This window comes from Oryctolagus cuniculus, chromosome 3 (assembly GCF_964237555.1).
Source record: "Oryctolagus cuniculus chromosome 3, mOryCun1.1, whole genome shotgun sequence".
Classification (NCBI taxonomy): domain Eukaryota; kingdom Metazoa; phylum Chordata; class Mammalia; order Lagomorpha; family Leporidae; genus Oryctolagus; species Oryctolagus cuniculus.
This window is the reverse complement of record NC_091434.1, coordinates 171387484-171406247: the sequence shown is the minus strand read 5'-3', so window position 1 is coordinate 171406247 and position 18764 is coordinate 171387484. Positions and strand designations below refer to the sequence as shown.

The following is an 18764-nucleotide window of genomic DNA, read 5'->3' as shown; positions in this document are numbered from 1 at the left end:
TAGTACCTGCCTCAATGTAATATCAGAATTACATAAGATGATATATACGGTCAGCTCAGTGGTTAAGTGTCTTGTAACCAGAGCCAATAAATATCAGTGCTCCCTCAGCTTTCATCCACGGCAGACATGCCTGATGGATCTCATTCCCACTAAGCCAACATTCCGCAACTAAGATGTGCTACTAGTAGATAAGACACGGGTGTGCAAATTTAAGCTTATTTCAATTCCTAACCTAACTCATCCCAATAAGGAGTAGCAGTGTGTTTCTCACAAAGGTGTGACATTCTTGGCTCAAGGTTAGTTAAAATTTGTTCAATTAAGGAACTGAATGACTATGAACCCATTCCATTCAAATTAATGATCACTAATATGCCAGTGTTATAGGTTAAGCTCCCCACCTTCACTTGTTTACTTTATTTATTTTTATTTGAAAGCTAGAGAGATCGAGAGAGAAGATAGAAAGAGGGCTCTTCCATCCACTGGTTTACTCTGCCAAATGCTCGCGACAGCTGGGGCTGAGCCAGGCCTAAACCAGGAGCCCAGAACTCCATCTAGTTCTCCAAAGTGGGCAGCAGAGAAACAAGGACTTGAGCTATCATCCGCTGCCTCGCAGGCTGTACAAAAAAATGAAGCTGGAACTGGAAGTGCAGCCAAGATTCAAATCCAGGCAGAACAGGGATAAAGGTGTCCCAGGTAGCATCTTAACTGCTGTGCCAACACCCACCCATGTTCTCAATTTTTTTTTTAAAGAGTTATTATTACAATTCCAAATTTTTAAACACAGATAAATGAAATCAGATTTCAGAATTAAAACTATGAGTTGCACTAATCTTCAGATGCTATAATGAGTTGAAGCACCTAGCATCTTTGATAAAAGAAAAAGCAACAGTAAATGGATAAGGAGAGAAAAGTTTTTTCTGAACATAACCTTCTCAGCTGCTCTCCGGTAAGCTCTTGTACGGAATCGAAGAAACACAGAATCTCTAAGGAACTGCAGATAAGGGTCAAAGCCAGGGGGCCGCAGGCCAGCGCCCAAATTGGAAGGAAAGGAACTCTCCACCAGAGTACTAATAAGCTGGCAAAAGGCTCGGGTCAGCGGGTACTCTTCACACCGGGATTCTATTTCACTTAGTTCAACCTTCCAAAGAACAACAAAGAAAATGTGGTAAACAGTCAACCATCAAGTACAGAGCATCTTGCAGACGCTAATTCATTATTAGAGCTGTATCACACCAAAAGATATGTAACAGATATTATCATTTTCATTTAGAAGACACAGAACCATTACATGAATATAGATCAATCAGAAGGAAGTTTCAAATTCTCACGTATCAGCTCCAATTCTGAATTTAAAATAGTAATCTTAAATTGTCTCAAAACAAGAGAGTAGAGAAAAAATAAAAGTTAAATTCCCACTTCAGGTTAACTCAAGTAACCTAATTAAACAGTTCATATCAAAAACACTGTTTGGATGGCTACCATGTTGCGTGTGTTTCCAAATCTGAAACATTAAATATTCAGCTCCTTTTTTTAAAGAGTTCCACCTCCATTTCAACACTGATTAGAAAACCCTTCAAATGCAAATACAATAAATCTGAAAATTACAGGAACTATTATTACATATATGAATGAATTTAATATTTAAGTAAAAAGAAAGTTTTACCTCAATACCAATAGCTTGCCTCTGGCTTGGAACCCTGACGGTCTGCAGTATCTTAAAATAACAAGAAGGAGATGTCAAGAACACTGCTCATTCATCAGTGAACAGTATGGCTATGCAATGTAACAGAGCCACCCACTGAACCCACACATCTCACAATGCCCATCAGAAATGACATTCCTGCAGGATTTCCATTAGCAATTCTGGCAGCATCAGACAGAACTTTTAACTATCTGTGATTTAGAAAAGTGGCAATTTCTAAGCGCACACAAGATGTTTTTATGCAAACCTCTCAGATATCCTGGGAATTAATCTCATAAAGGATCTATGGGGTAAAATCTCAGCAATGTTCAAATGTGATCTAGTCACAACCAGTCCTACTCCAACCAAAGACGATTTCTTAAAGGGACAGAAGTTAAGTTAAAATGTTCGGTCCTGGCTGGCGCCGCGGCTCACTAGGCTAATCCTCCGCCTTGCGGCGCCGGCACACCGGGTTCTAGTCCCGGTTGGGGCGCCGGATTCTGTCCCGGTTGCCCCTCTTCCAGGCCAGCCCTCTGCTGTGGCCAGGGAGTGCAGTGGAGGATGGCCCAGGTGCTTGGGCCCTGCACCCCATTGGAGACCAGGAAAAGCACCTGGCTCCTGGCTCCTGCCATCGGATCAGTGCGGTGCACCGGCCGCAGCGCGCCAGCCGCGGCGGCCACTGGAGGGTGAACCAACGGCAAAGGAAGACCTTTCTCTCTGTCTCTCTCTCTCACTGTCCACTCTGCCTGTCAAAAAAAAAAAAAAAAAAAAAAGTTCGGTCCTGACCTTGCTAGGCCTAATTATTATACAGTACAATAAATTTCAATTTCTATCAAGTCACTTTTTTAAAAAGATTTATTTATTTATTTGAATGGCAATTACAGAAAGGCACAGGCAGAGAGAGAGGTGTCCTCCATCTGCTGGTTTACTCCCCAATTGGCCACAATGGCTGGAGCCAGGCTGACCCAAAGACAAGAGCCTGCAGCTTCTTCCGGCTCTCCCATGTGGGTGCAGAGGCCCAAGGACTTGGGCCATCTTCCACTGCTTTCCCAGGCACATTAGCAGAGAGCTGGATCAGAAGTGGAGCAGACAGGATTCAAACTGGCGTCCATATGGGATGCCAGCACTGCAGGCAGCGGCTTCATCCACTATGTCACAGCACCAGCCCCATCATCAAGACACTTTAATCTCTTGCAAGTCAGGAGAGTGCTATTAGGTAGAATTCTTTAGGAACACCAGTGTTGTTTTAAGGACAGAAACATTTAACCTAATCATGTTTCATTTCAGGTGAAAAAAAGCCCTAATCATGTAGGCACTGGCATGTACTGCTGCATTCATCAAAAGCAAGCCCAGTTAACTCAGTCACCCAGCACACACCAACTCCACAGTCGTACTTTGATAAAGACTCATGAACATCCTCAAGATACCTATGTTAGGAAATATCTATTTCACTGCTTCACAATGATGCGTCCATGAATGAGAACCACATGCTTCCTTTACGCTGTATTACTGCTAAGACAAACATATACCATCTTCTCACTTTCCTAAAGATATTTGTTTCTTTATAACTTTATCACATATAGATTGAGCATACTTGATAGAAAAATTCCAAAAAAAGCAAGCTCCATCAGACATACCTGTTAGAGGTTACAATTATACTAAGAAAAGTTAGTAATTCATTGAGACTTCAAACACTGTAGCACCCAGGGCCAGCACTGTGGTGCAGTGGTTATGAGCCCAGGCCTGCAGCGCCACCATCCTATATGGGTGCTGGCTCAAGTCCCAGCTGCTCCATTTCCAATCCAGCTGGCCTGCTAATGCGCATGGGAAAGCAGTAGAGGACGGCCCAAGTCCTTGGGCCCTGTACCCACGTCGGAGACCCAGAAGAAGCTTCTGGCTCCTGGCTTCAGATCGGCTGAGCTCCCGACATTGTGGCCATTTGAGGAGTGAACCAGCGATGGAAGATATCTCTCTCCCTCTTTCTCTTTCAAATAAATAAAAATTAAAAACAAAAAACTGTATCACCCAAACAAGTATAACTGCCCACCTATGTCAGCATAGGTACACTCTCTATGCAGAAGTCAAAAATTCCCATTACATTACTACTTTTGGCCAGAGTTAAGATTATGATCCTGCCAGTAATCTCTTATGAGCACCAAGGAGGTCATCTGGCTACTAAAGTCTGTGCAAACTCAGCAGACAGTGAAGCTGCCCCCCACTGAGCACACAGAGCTACTCAGGTGCTTCAACTTCTGGTATGCAGCAAGAGGCGCGCAGTAGGAAGGAACCAAAAACAAAACCGGATGTTCTCACATTTAACGAGTAAGATGACTCATGAAGGCTTATGTCAGCCTTGTCTCAAAAAACAGTTGAAGAATTCTGTCCATCTAGTACTACGTTACAGACATTGAAAAATTCTACAGACATATGAAGACTAAGCCTCCAGCAATGCAGTGAACTTATCAACGGATCCAAGAGAGACAAACCCACGCCTCTAAAATTCTGTGGCTATGCTCAGTCTCCAAACTGTAACTTCCTAGCTGGGAACTTCATGGTATAAGCCAAGTCTCGACCAGATGCTCCTGCTTCTACGGTATCATCAGATTCCCTTTCCAAACTTCAGTTGTGGAATCAGGAGTTCACAATGTTACCTGAGTGTATTCCAGTGACTGCCAGAGGGAAGCAGCGATTTCAGGAGATTTTCCGAAAGCGGAGAGTGTCTTCAGCAGCTCGGCCTTTAGAACAGGTGGAATACTGCACTGCAGGAGCCCCAGAATCACCACAACGGGGGTCCACTGCGGATGCTCACAGAGGGCCAGGCGGGCATTTTCACTCTGAGAATGGAACACACAAAGATGAGACAGATTTTCCATCTTTAAAGGCTGAGAGAAATGACCAACAATCCTCAGAACTGCAAGCACTTACACTGGGCACTCACAGGTTTAATACATACTAAAACAAAAACAAGCCTATCACTTACACTGTAAGTCTCCCTGTGGATCCAATCAGATCACAGGAGAGACTGGAAGAGAAACTGCCTTAGAATTACTCTTGCAGCTCCAATTACAGAAAATAATACAAATAAAGATGAATGGCCTGGCCGGTGCCGTGGCTCACTTGGCTAATCCTTTGCCTACGGCGCTAGAACCCCAGGGTTCTAGTCCCGGTTGGGGTGCCGGATTCTGTCCCGGTTCTCCTCTTCTACTCCAGCTCTCTGCCGTGGCCCAGGAAGGCAGTGGAGGATGGCCCAAGTGCTTGGGCCCTGCACCCCATGGGAGACCAGCAGGAAGTGCCTGGCTCCTGGCTTCGGAACAGCGCAGCGCGCCGGCCACAATGGCCATTTGGGGGTGAACCAACAGAAGGAAGACCTTTCTCTCTCTCTCTCTAACTCTGCCTATCCAAAAAAAAAAAAAAAAAAAAAAAGATAAATGACCTGCCAATGTCATAAATCTAACCTAGGCACTTTCAATGCTTTCTAGGACATTATAAAGTACATATTATACTATACTATAATGTACAAATGAATAACTACTCTGTCGTTTCTACTTTTTAGTATCGGGCCCTTTTAATTCAATGAGAAATGACTACTAAACACTATTAAGCATCATTAGAAAAATTAATAAGTGAGAAGACACTATGCTTATCCTTCAGAGAGAATGCAAAGTTAAGCAATATAAGTTTGTTTTAGCAAACAATAAAAATAAATATGAGATTTCTGAGTTGGAAAATTATGGAATCAAAATAATGTTTTTTTACAAAGGTAATTTGATAGAAGTAACCAAAATGGTTAGGTGTGAGAGAAGAAATTAATTTCAGTACATAACTTTTTAATTAAAACTTTTCTTTATATAAATATTCATACACCCATCCCACACGTATATGCTCACAACCAAGCTAGCAAACTTTCTGGAAGAAGGTGCATGCAATAACTAATTCTTATTTGCCCTTTTTTTCCGTCAGGCTCAGGTTATTACTTTCATCCTAATATTAGGCCAGTAAGTAAAGCTATAATAATTTATTCCCTTTAGAGGGCAAATAAACAAAAAACTTAAAGACAGAATGCTAATGATATGCTAATTGTATCACTTATAAACTTTAAGCAGTAAAAGATGTTGGCCCTTTACCATGCCACTGAGCTAGAATACAGAGAGTGCTGCCATGGAGGGGCTACCTACCCAAGTAATGATGGTGGACGTGAGCTGTAAGAAAGCGATCAACCCGTCTTGCTCCTTCTGGGTGATGCCACGAGAAGGCAGGTGGCGGTACTGGACGCTATCCGCACTCGGGAGGTCCTTCCGGAGGTGCTCATGGTAAAGCATTAAGGAGTGAAAGAAATGCTCCCAAGAAACAGGGCTGCCACCTGCACCCTGAATATTTTCAACTGTAAAGAAAAGCACAGAATTCTCTCAAGAATCCCTACACATATGCTTGGAAATGAGGATTTATATAAAAGTATAAATTTTGTTTATCTGTGTCTTAGCATCAAGGCAATCTTTGTACTACATAGGCTAGAATTCCTCTGTAACTTAGAACTTGAATTTCTGCTCAGAGCTAAGAATAGGGACACATATATGTAAAGGTAAACTGCCTGACAAGCCCATTACCTGCTTCATATTCAGGGGAGTTCTCTGTAACTAAACAGGGCTATTTTTCCACAGGATAATTCACAAATGATGAGCTTGAATTCCCCCCCAAAAAAGAGGTAACTACAGCCTAGGTTTGTGAATTCTACTACTCCACTACATACCAAGCTGGGAGCAAAACCATAGCACATAAGCCAGGCCTTGACAGAGTGTCAGCACACTGACTTTGGAGTCAAAGACAGCTCAGTTCCACTTGCGGCTCTTTAAATACCTGTGCCCTAGAATAATTACTTAACTTCTCTAATCCTCCACTTCTTCACATGTAAAAATGAAAATAATATCCACCTAACAAAGCAGGTATGGTTCTTCTTTTGCAGCATTTTTGGCTTAACCAGACTTAAAAGTCTGAAAAGCAAATGAGGAAAAATTGGTCAAGAAAAGACTCTTAAATACTAACAAAAAAAGAAAAAGACAATAAACACCTAAAAGTTAAAGAAATCAAAGATAGGTCACAAGTACACATACTTTGTACACTAGATTTATTATTGAAAATGTATATACCCGTTGAGCATCCTTTACTCAAGATGCTTAAGACCAGACATACTTCAGATTTTGGATTTATTTTTAAAATTCTGGAATATCTGTACATATACAATGAGATAACTGAGGAATAGGGCCCAATCTAAACACAACATCCAATGATATTTCATATACACCTTATATACATGGCCTGAAAGAACCTCACAAAAAATCACCAATATTCTTTAAAAGGTAATTGGGGTACTGAACTCAAGAGTGAAGAACAGGGGCCGGCGCTGTGGCATAGAGGGTAAAGCTGCCGCTATCCCACATGGATGCCGGTTCGAGTCCCGGCTATTCCACTACCACTCCAGCTCTCTGCTATGGCCTGGGAAAGCAGTGGAAGATGGCCCAAGTGCTTGGGCCCCTGTACTCCTGTGGGAGACCCAGAAGAATCTCCTGGCTTTGGATCAGCATAGCTCTGGCTGTGCAGCCATGTGGGGAGTGAACCAGCGGATGGAAGACTTCTCTCTCTCTCTCTCTCTGCCTCTCTGTAACTTTGCTTTGGAAATAAATAAATCAATCTTAAAAAACAAAACCGACTGAACAGAGTGTGGTATACCACACAAAGCCATCCCCAGCAGCACACCCCCTGCAGCCTCCCGTACCAGAGTGCTGGTTCAAGTTCCAGCTGTTCACTCTTCTGGTTCAGTTTCCCACTAACCTATCTGTGAAGGCAGAGGATGATGGCCCAAGTGCTTGGGTTCTTGCCACTCATGTGAGAGATCAGGATGGAATCCCCAGATCCTGGTTTCAACCTGACCCAGAGCTAGCGCTATGGACATTTGGTGAGTGAACCAGAGATTAAAAGATCTCTTTCTCTGTCACTCTGCCTTTCAAATAAGTATTTTTAAAATGAGAGGAAAAAAAAAAAGACTGGAAAATCAAACAACATGTAGCTCTTCCTTACCATGGCTACTACCATTGACTTTGAGTAGGCTGAAACAGTAGTGGGCACACTGAGGCCCGCTGGCCAATCCTCGCAGCATTTTCAAATAAGGGATATAAATAGTTGGAGGCAACAAGTCACCCATTTGCCTAACAAACTTAGACAAAACAACCTGAAATAGAAAAAAAACAAAGAGATTATATGTAAAGTGTTTCTTGAGTTTAAGGCAACATGAGCCAATTAACAAGGACTACATGTAAACCAAAACTATACATATATACTTTTTTTTTTTTTGGACAGGCAGAGTTAGACAGTGAGAGAGAGTGAGAGAGTGAGAGAGAGAGAGAGAGAGAGAGAGAAAAGTCTTCCTTCCGTTGGTTCACCCCCAAATGGTTGCTATGGCCAGCGTGTTGCGCCAATCCAAAGGCAGGAGAAGCCAGGTGCTTCCTCCTGGTCTCCCATGGGGTGCAGGGCCCAAGCACTTGGGCCATCCTCCACTGCACTCCCTGGCCACAGCAGAGAGCTGGCCTGGAAGAGGGGCAACCGGGACAGAATCCGGCGCCCCAACCGGGACTAGAACCCGGGGTTCCGGCGCCACAGGTGGAGGATTAGCCTAGTGGGTCAAGGCACCGGCCAAACCAAAACTATATTAAGTACTCAGATTTAACCCTCACAAATGATAAAAGTAAATGTTAATCTATAGATTCATATGCATTTTGTCATCCATTACAACTTCTAAGCCTCTCTAGCACCTGTATCTCTCCCATCTTCTCAACGTGGTAGGAAGTATATACACTGGTTATTACCATGCAAATGCAGTACAGGCTAAAATACTGCTAAAACATTAATGAGCAAGTGTGGGGAGCAACTCGGACTAGACTAAGTTACTGGAATTAAGACTTATTCTATGCATCTGCTCTCCCACAATATGGCGCTGGGAGAGGAGTAAACAACTTCTACACAGCTGCCTCTCGCCAATTTGATGAGCTGTAGGAGCTGCTCCTGATTGGAGGAGAGCAGCGTGCTCGGCGTGTGGGTAGCAGAGTTGGGATTGGAGGAAGAAGACTATAAAGGAGGAGAGAGACACCATGCACCAGGAATGTCTAAGGGGAACATCCAGATAACATCTGAGCAGCCCCCGAGAGAGCCGGCCGGCGGTGTGCCGCTCCCCCGCGGAAGTGGGGAAAGTGGCAGGGGGAGCCACCCTTCCACGGAGGTGGAAGGGACGGTAGCCAACCCGGGAAGAACCAGCAGCAAACCCGGGAAGGGCCAAGCAGACAAAAGAACAGCGCAGGGTCCTGTGTCATTCCTCCACGAAGAGGGGGAGCGACAAGCAAAGCATCGAGAACCCAGATGGCTTCCTGTTCCAACGATCTGACACACACCTAGCATCAATACAGACTTGACTACATAAACTCCAAAATCATCAGAACTTAAAGTTCAGGGTTTCAAATTTCCTTAACAAGAAGAAAAAGGGAAAAGGACATACTTCTAAAAGTTTTACTAGTGGTCATCCATGTTAACAGAAATCTCAGGAAGTATTAACTTTCATGTCTCAAGACATCAGATGACGAGAGACGAGCATAACAGTAAGAAAACTAAAGACTCACCTGGCGTTGAGGAGGCCGCTGGTGAGCCACCCCCAGATAAGAACCCATGATACTGGGGGTCTGAAGAGGCTCCGAGGGACACCAGTACTCCAGAGCAAGTTCCAAATGAAAAGGGTTCTTTTTATATAGCTCACCAATCTGCAAAGAGGAAGCAGAAATTGTGGGGAGTCTGTAACTCAGAAACTACTTTAAATTAAAAAGCACATGCAGATTTATAGCATTAGGCCTGAAATTTTCCACAGTGAGGAAAAACAATGGAAGGAAGCAAAGATGGCAAGTGATGGAATGATGGCTTACCAGGAGCATTAAGTGTTCCAGATCCCTCCTAAGTGACATGGGGGGCTCGTTACCCATCTGCACGCTCATGTGAATCATTCTCGCATCCTCATCCGCCCGATTCCTCAGCTGTTTCACCTATTAAATTTGATACCATTTTAAATGTCAATTTATCCTATATAGGTTAATAAAAATGACAACAGAAGTTAGGCAATTATCTTAAAGTGATCACATACATGAAAAGTGTTACTTAAATATCCATTCCACTTTAATGGATGTGAAGAAATACACTAGGAATTTTATTTCAATATTACAGCCATAATTTATAGTACCTTAAAACGTCAGTGCATTTTCCCCGACAGAGAAGCTGAGTTCAACCACAGTAGTTTTCAAAGAGGACATTACTGACTTCGTAGGCTGAAACTTCTTCTCTGGGCTGGATCATCCTAAACAGGCAGGACATTCAATATCCCTGAACCTAACTACTAACTACCAATAATATTACAAGCAAAACTGACCTACTCATTTCCGAAAACTGCTCTGAAGAACATTACAGCCTGGGTTCAGAACCTCTGCCTTACAGTATTTGTGTGAACTCAATGCCAACAGAAATTTTTTTTTAAAGATTTATTTGTTTATTTATTTGAAAGGCAAAGTTGCAGACAGGCAGAAGCACAGAGAGAGAGAGAGAGAGAGAGGGGTCTTCCATCCACTGGCTCACTCCCCAGCTGGCCGCAACAGCCAGAACTGCACCACTCCAAAACCAGGAGCCAGGAGTTTCTTCTGGGTTTCCCACACGGGCGCAGGGGCCCAGGACTCGAACCAGCACTCATATAGGATGCCCGCACTGCAGGTGCCGACCCTCATCATATATTATTATACTCACCTTCATTGGCATAAGTGCAAGAAAATCTGTGATGAGATTATGGATTCTACGAATGTAAAATTCCTCCTGATAGAAGTTTTCTGACACTACTACAGACTCCGTGAGGAACAGGAAAACATTGTCAGCAACTGCAAGCTCTGCCATTGCTTCATCTGCTTCTGTGAACTCAGCCAGAGCTGGAAAGATATTTAGGGAAACAATACATGGAGGAAAGGGCATTAACCAAAATGTTAATAATGCATAACACTCTGCTGGTGGCTCAAAATTCATATATCCTTAAAAAAAAAAAGCTAGAAGGCAAATAATCCTTGATGAACATAGCTACAAAGATGCTAAACAAAATACTAGCAAACTGAATTCAGTAACACAGTAAAAAATTGTTTGCCATGATCAAGTGGGACGCATCCCACGATGTAGAGATGGTTCAATATACACAAATCAAGAAATGTGATATAACACATCAGCATGGAAAAAAATTAAGACATGTTCCCCACCTTCTAGCATGTGTGACACACAAAACTGTTTAACTGTAATTGAATCACAAATCCCAATGAACTCCTAAAAAAGTACACTAGAAAAACATATTCTCTTTGTAAATAAAAATTAGAGATACATGATATACAGAACAGTCAGGGAACTATTAACCAAACATTAAAACAATACTAAGGCTTTAATATCAATAAAGTCTCATGGGTCATTCTAAAAAATTCTTCACAGTCAATGACTGAAGAAAAAAATTTGAACAATTTGGTAAACAAGTAGCTAAAATTGAAAAACTAATTCTAACTTAAACTGGCCTAGGGGGTGGGTCTTTGGCCTGGTTTCCCACCAGCCCCAACCCTGGCGTGAGTGAGTCACTTAATTATGATTAAAAGCCATTTCCAGTATTGGCTGGTGTCTGCCTCTGTGTCCATGTCTCTCCCTCACTGCTGGGACAGAAGAGCATGGGCTCTGAAGAGAGACTTAGGGATTTATCCTGTGAGTGGGACTCAGTCCTTCTTGGAGGCTGCTTTCCTCACTGCACTCAGGTCACTGCTCAGCTTCTACTGCTTCCCGTAGGCATAAATGTGTGGCCCAACTGTCCCTGGAAGCCTAGAGCAGCTCCATGGCGCACTGTCCAGAGGGACAAGTCATACACCTCCCTGATCGCGGCCAACACACACCTGGTTTGCTTGGTGAGATGCCCACACTGTTGGCTTAGTTACCTTGTAGCCTCTATTGAAGCTCACAGAAATGGGGTAGCATTGAGCCATGGTTGCTGCTTTTCAATGGCTACTGAGATAGAAGGATAGCCTAATCTTTAATACCCAAGTCCCATATAAGAGTCACTGGGTTCAATACTCAACTCTAGTTCCTGACTACAGCTTCCTGCTAATGCAGACCCTGGAAAGCAATGGTGATGGCTCAAGGAACTGGGTTCCTGCCACCTCCATGGGAGACCTAGATTGAGTTCCCAGCTCCAAGTTTCAGCCTCTGGCCTGCTTCTGGCCAGTGTGGACACTGGGGCATGAACTAGATGGGAGATCACTTTCTCTTGCTTGTGCTTGAGCTCTAAGAAACTTAATTTAAAAAAAAAAAAAATCTTTTGAAAGATTTATTTATCTGAAAGGCAGAGTGCAACTACATGACAGGGGCCAGTGCTGTGCGTAGTGGGTAAAGCCGCCACCTCATGTGGGCGCCAGTTCAAGTCCCAGCTGCTCCATTTCAGATCCAGCTCTCTCTGCTATGACCAGGGAAGGCAGTGGAAGATGGCCCAAGTCCTGGGACCTCTGCACCCACGTGGGAGACCCAGAAGAAGCTCCTGGCTCCTGGCTTCAGATCAGCACAGCTCTGGCCATTGCCGCCATCTGAGGAGTGAACCAGTGGATGGAAGACCCCTCTCTCTCTCTCTGTCTCTCTGTAACTCTTTCAAATAAATAAATCTTTAAAAAAAAAAAAATATGACATATCTGTAGGATCCCCATGCATCTTTTTTATTTTCTATTTGCCCTTAGTCGGCTGAAAAAGTTAAGTCCACAACATGGTCTGGCATTACAACCCAGGAGGTTAAAACAAAAAATTAGAAATTTGACCCAGAAAGGCCTGACCTGACTTCCAATTTTTCTAAGGAGTTTGTCATCAGGAAGCACATTGTTTATTCTTGTAAATTTTAAATATAGGGCCAAGCCTTTGGCACAGTGGTTATGCCACTGCCTGGGACAACCATATCTCATATTGGAACACCTGAGTTCAAGTCTCAGCTCTGTGCCCAAGCCCAGCTTCCTACTAAAAAGCACCTGGGCAGGCAGAAGTGATGACTCAAGTAGTCAGGGCCCTGCAGCTTCTGGCTTTACCCTGCCCCGGATGGAACTATCGCAGGCATTTGTGGAGTGAAGCAGCAGATGAGAGATCAGTATCTACCTACTTGTCTCTTCCTTTTTCTGCCTTTTAAAGAAATTAAATACAATTTTAAAATAAATTTTAAATATAAAGTTACTAAGTATGTTTTTGGCAATCTACCTGTAGAAAAAGAACTGCTACCTAGTTTTTTCTGCTTGATTGGTACAGAGACCAAATACATAGCTCACTATTGAAGATACATTTTCATTTCTTTGAAAAGGGTCAGGAAATAAAATAGCCAGGATGGTCTCAACCAGGGGAAAAGAGTTATGGGTTTCTTTGGTTTGTTTTATTTTGTACTTTGAAGTAAGGGCTGCATATCTACTCCTAGCATAAACTCTCTGACAACGAAACATTTTCTTCTTTATTATTACCAATAACAATGATTACTACTAATTAGTGTTAAATATTAATTTTTGTAGTTTAAAACTTAAATTATAATACCTCTATTATTAAAGCTTATAAAAGGGTATGAGCACACAAAACCAAAGAGAGAAAGTAGCCAAAGATTTGAGAATCCAAAGTAGGGCTGTGATTTCTACTGTATTGTCATCTATTATTCTGTAACAAAGTAGAGCAAATTCTACTGTGCCTCTTAACATTAAGGCAAGAGTACCAGAAATTATAATGTAAGAATTTGATTAAGTACCACATAGCCTCTTAAGAATTTAAAGAGTAACTTTATGCCAGAGAAGTAATAGGACTAATAAACAAATAGGGTTGAGAAACAGAATCTGCACGTGAATGTTAACGTCCAATTAGCTATCTATCCTTTTTAATATATTTTTTAAAGTAGACAAAGAATGATTCCTACCACAAAAAGCCTTTTTGCAAACAAGAGAATTATACAACTGATAGGACATTACAATCTGTTGACATTGTAGGATTAGAAAATACTGACATGGGGCCGGCAGCGGGTTAACGCCCTGGCCTGGAGCTCCAGCATCCCATATGGGCGCTGGTTCGAGTCCCAGCTGCTCCACTTCTGATCCAGCTCTCTCCTATAGCCTGGGAAAGCAGCAGAAGATGGCCCAAGTCTTTGGGCCTCCGCACCCACGTGGGAGACCTGGAGGAAGCTCCTGGCTCCTGGCTTTGGATCGGCACAACTCAAGCCGTTGCGGCCAATTGGGAAGTGAACCATCAGATGAAGGACCTTTCTCTCTCTCTCTTTCTCTCTGCCTCTCCTCTCTCTGTGTAACTCTTTCAAATAAATAAATAAACCTTTAAAAAAGAAAATACTGACATGAATTGTAAACTTGAATAAAGCCTTCCCAGATTTACCAGAAAAACCCATGGATGTGACAATACTTGGGCATCTGACTTAGTTGTTACAATGCCACCTGAACTACCTGCATCCCATGTTGGAATACATGGGTTGAAACCCCAGCTCCATTTCTAAATCCAGCTTCTTGCTAATGTACACCTGGGGAGGTAGTAGGTAATGACTCTTGGGTCTCTGCCACCTACTTGGAGCCAGGGATTCAGTTCATGGCTCCTGGTTTTGGCTTGGCTCAGCACTGGCTGTTAAGGCATTTGGGGAGTGAATCAGCAGATGGGACTCTCTATATCTGTCTGTATCTAAAAAAAAAATACAGGAAAAGCAGTTTCTATCCTGTTAGGGTGAACAACTATTAATATGATAATTACATGAATGTAAATTGCATAATAGCTTATGTTATAATGAGTAACATTGTTTAAAAGTCAGAATTCCAAGGCACCAGTGTGTGGCACAGCAGGTTACGCCAATAATGGCATTCCATGTTGGAGTGCCAGTAGGAGTCCCTCGGCTATCCCACTTCCAACCCAGCTTCCTGTCTTGGATGATGGCCCAAGAATGTGGGCCCCTGCCACCCATGTGAGAGACCCAGATGGAGTTCCTGGCTCCTGGATTCAGCATGGCCCAGCCCTGCCTATTGCAGGCACTTTGGAGAGTGAACCAAAGTATGAAGATCATGCTCTCCCTCTCTCTCTCCCTTTCTGTCTCTACCACTCCCTATGACAATCTTTCAAATAAATATATAAATCTTAAAAATAATAGTAAGAGTTCCAGGGGCAGGCATGTGATGTAGCAAAGACCCTGACTGGGATGCCTGCGTTCCATACTGGAATGTCTAGGCTTGAACAGCAGCTCTGCTCCTAATTCCAGCCTCCTGCTGGCAAGTACCAGCTCCGGTCTGGCCCAGCCTGGTTATGGCAGGCATCTTACAAGTGCCTCAGTAATAGGCGATTTTTCTTTTTTCTTTCTCTCAAATGAAGATAAACAAAAATTAATTTTTATTCATTTTCATCCAATTTGCCTTTTATTTCATTTAATTTACCTCAAGATAAATAAAATTTATTTATTTCCATTAAATAAATAAAGACAGAAAGAGCAATCTCCTAACCACTGGTTCACTCCCCAGATGACCAATAGGAAGCCAGGAGCCAGAAACTCAATCTTGTCTCCCCAGTGAATAGCAGAGACCCACATACTTTAGCTACCATCTCCTTCCCCTCAGGGTGTGCATTAGCAGGAAGGTGGAATAGGAAGCAGACAGGCCTTGAACCCTGGCATGCTGACATGGGATGCAGGCATTCTAAGCTGCATCTTAATCACTGTACTACACACCTATCCCCAATAAATACTCCGTAAAAAATGAGTTTAATTTGACAAAATTTGAGAATCTAGCTTGTCTTTGAACAAACCAAGAAGAAAATACGTAAAAATAAAACAGTACTGGCCCGCATTGTGGCATAATGGGTTAAGCCTCTGCCTGCAATGCTGGCATCCACTATGGGTACTGGTTCAAGTTCTGGCTGCCCAACTTATGATACAGCTCCCTGCTAATGCATCTGGGAAAACAGCAGAGCATGGCACAAGTGCCTGGGCCCCTGCACCCACATGGGAGATCCAGAAGAAGCTCCCGGTTCCTGGCTTCGTCCTGGGCCAGCCCTGGTCACTGCGGCCATTTCGGGGGTGAACCAGCAGATGGAAGACCTCTCTGTCTCTCTGCCTTTCAAATAAAGAGAATCTTTTTAAAAATCAAATAGTAAATTATACTTCTAAAGAACATTTAGGGGTCAGCACTGTGGTGTAGTAGGTAAAGCCACTGCCTTCAGTACCAGCATCCCATCTGGCACTTACTCAAGCCCTAGCTGCTCCACTTCTGATCCAGCTCCCTGCTATTATGCCTGGGAAAGCAGTAGAGGCTGGCTTATGGCTTCAGATTGGCGCAGCTGAAGCCATTGCTGCCATTTGGGGAATGAACCAGTGGATGGAAGAGCTCCCTCTCTAACCCTGCCTTTCAAATAAAATAAAAAAAAAAAAAAAAAAAAAAAAAAAAAAAGGCCAGCACTGCGGCTCACTTGGCTAATCCTCTGCCTGTGGTGCCGGCACCCTGGGTTCTAGTCCCAGTTGCTCCTCTTCCAGTCCAGCTCTCTACTGTGTTCCAGGAAGGCAGTGGAGGATGGCCCAAGTGCTTGGGCCCTGCACCAACATGGGAGACCAGGAGAAGCACCTGGCTCCTGGCTTCAGATCGGTGCAGCGCACTGGCTGTAGTGGCCATTTGCGGGGTGAACCAAAAGAAAAGGAAGACCTTTCTCTCTGTCTCTCTCTGTCTAACTCTGCCTGTCAAAAAAAAAAGAATATTTAATGTGATACTGTCATTTCGTAATTTCAAATTCTTAACCTCTTCCTCGGAGGTTAAAAGGGCATTGTGAAGGTGTGAAAGGGAACTGTCACTGGTTCCAAGGAAGGAAAATAATATTTATTTCTTTTCATAGTCAAGGATAAACAGGTCTGTATTTCACTATTACTCTACAAAATGTCATTTAAAACAACTTTGGCTATCTGCCTATACTCATGCTTATGGATGTAAAGATAATACTCCTGCCAAAGTTTCATTAAATGCTGCCTCTCCTAATAATAAAATTACTTATAATCGATTTACCTGTCACATCAGGTAGCTGGGATATTCCCCTCAATGCCAATGCCCAGGCAAGCCTAACAGTGGCTTGCAACCCAGGCAGCTTCCAGGGTTGTGAGTCTTGCAGGCGAGAGTGGATCGTTGCAATGTATTGTCTCTCTGTCAGCAGTGGAAGCTGATGAATCACATCTGAAAACACAAAAATAGACCACTTAACCAAAACTACACAAACAAATTCTAACTTTTGACATATAGGAATAATGCCTAAAGTCAGAAAATCTGAGCATTCTCACAAAAGAATTTTAAGTCAATAGCATTAATATTTAACATACCAAGAAGTACATTACTGTTAAGGACAATATACATGATAAAAATGAAAAGGGAAATAGACAATAATCCTAGATTTTAATTTTATTGTTTTCACTTGGAGTCACTCATTTTTTTGCACATAAATCAATGCTATTTAAGTATCAAAAAACTTCATTTAAATGTAGGTCAAAGATGATATATTACTGAAATTAGTCATCATCCCTTAGAGCATTTTCATACAGGTTCTGAAAACATGAATAAATAGTAGAGAAGCAATTAGACAAGTCAGGCATTTGTAACTCTTAAAGATGACCTATAAATAGCACTGTGTATCCTTCAACGCTTCCCATTCCAAATCTCAAAAGAAACCATCCCCGCAGAAATACCAACAGAGCTGCAATCATTCTTCATGTGATCTTCTAACATTCAAACGTGCAAACTGCACATACAGCAACAAAGCACATAATTTTGTAGTACAGTAGTTAAAACATTGCCCTTCTTAAGTTATCCACAATCCAGACTTAAAAAATTAAGTATATGGAAAGATAAAAAATTCAGTACCATCTCGGTCCTCCGTGCTCTGCTCTATAAAACTGATATCAAAGCAGTACAGAAGCGCCATAAGAAGAGCCAGGTTCACTGCATCCAGTGAGCCATTTGCCTCAACTGTCACTCTCTCCAAATGGCCAATAAGGAGAAGGGTGTCATCTTTGCTTAAGGGTGACTGGCAAGCCCAGGCAAAAAGGCTTTCTGCCAAAGACTGTCTGCATTCTTTGATGAGATCTGAAACCTAGAAATATAAACATGATTATCAGTATAAATAAATCAAAGAGAAGCCTGGCCTGACTCCAAAACTCAAACATACTGTCTTTTACAAAAGTTAATAAAATAAACCTATCTGAAATCACAAGTGATCCTCAACTCTGATTTCTGGAATTCTGCAAAAACTGTTGTATAACTGTCATTCTTAAGTTACTTAAGGAATTGGGATGACCTATTTCTTAAAGAATTCACTCCAGGAAACAAGATGGAATGGCACACAAATGACTAAACAGAAGCTGAAACAACTGTATGTCCATTTCAAACACAGCTGACTACACACTTTAATATGCAATATTAATTTTCCTATACCTATATGAGAAGAACACTCTAACTATGCCGATTTTTCTGCCACTGAGATTCCACACAACCATTAACTTATCTGATTGAATCCTTGCCTCTTTGCGATGTTTTTCACTGCCCAAACCTCTCTCTCGCTGTAGTTTCTCAAACTCATTATTCACATCAATCTGTGACACCAGACTAAGAACTTTATAAGTCAATCCTTGCTCCATTAGCTCATCTGTAAAGCGCGTTGTCATGGAAACCAGCTCTGGACTGTAATGAAAAGAAATCAATAAACAACCTATATTGATCAATATTTACACTTCCTTATAACAACAGAAGGAAATGCTATTTGACAATAATGTTACATTACTGGAAACAATCAAGGTGACTTAGAAACCAGCTCTTTTGATCCTTTCTACCTCACTGGGTTTCAATAAACATCTAGCCATAAATAACTGAACTGTTTAATTGTAACCAAAGTAAAACAGGTTTAAACTATCGCAACATTCTTGACAAAACAGGGAGTACCTTATTCTGCTTTTTACATAGTCTACTTAAAT

The 18764-nt window shown here is 42.3% G+C and overlaps 1 protein-coding gene across 3 annotated transcripts in view; it reads right to left on the bottom strand.

Moving 5' to 3' along the window:
- NUP205 (nucleoporin 205) overlaps positions 1–18764 on the bottom strand; it is an 85783-nt gene that overhangs the window by 49622 nt on the left and 17397 nt on the right. For all 3 annotated transcript variants that reach the window (XM_051848965.2, XM_051848966.2, XM_051848967.2), the window contains exons 5-15: positions 18315–18474; positions 17659–17887; positions 16813–16977; positions 10505–10680; positions 9640–9756; positions 9343–9480; positions 7754–7904; positions 5857–6062; positions 4333–4515; positions 1664–1714; positions 929–1138 (exon numbers count right to left, since the gene is read on the bottom strand). In XM_051848965.2, coding sequence (XP_051704925.2) covers positions 929–1138; positions 1664–1714; positions 4333–4515; positions 5857–6062; positions 7754–7904; positions 9343–9480; positions 9640–9756; positions 10505–10680; positions 16813–16977; positions 17659–17887; positions 18315–18474 — 1786 coding nt within the window. The remainder of the gene's footprint in view (positions 1–928; positions 1139–1663; positions 1715–4332; positions 4516–5856; positions 6063–7753; positions 7905–9342; positions 9481–9639; positions 9757–10504; positions 10681–16812; positions 16978–17658; positions 17888–18314; positions 18475–18764) is intronic.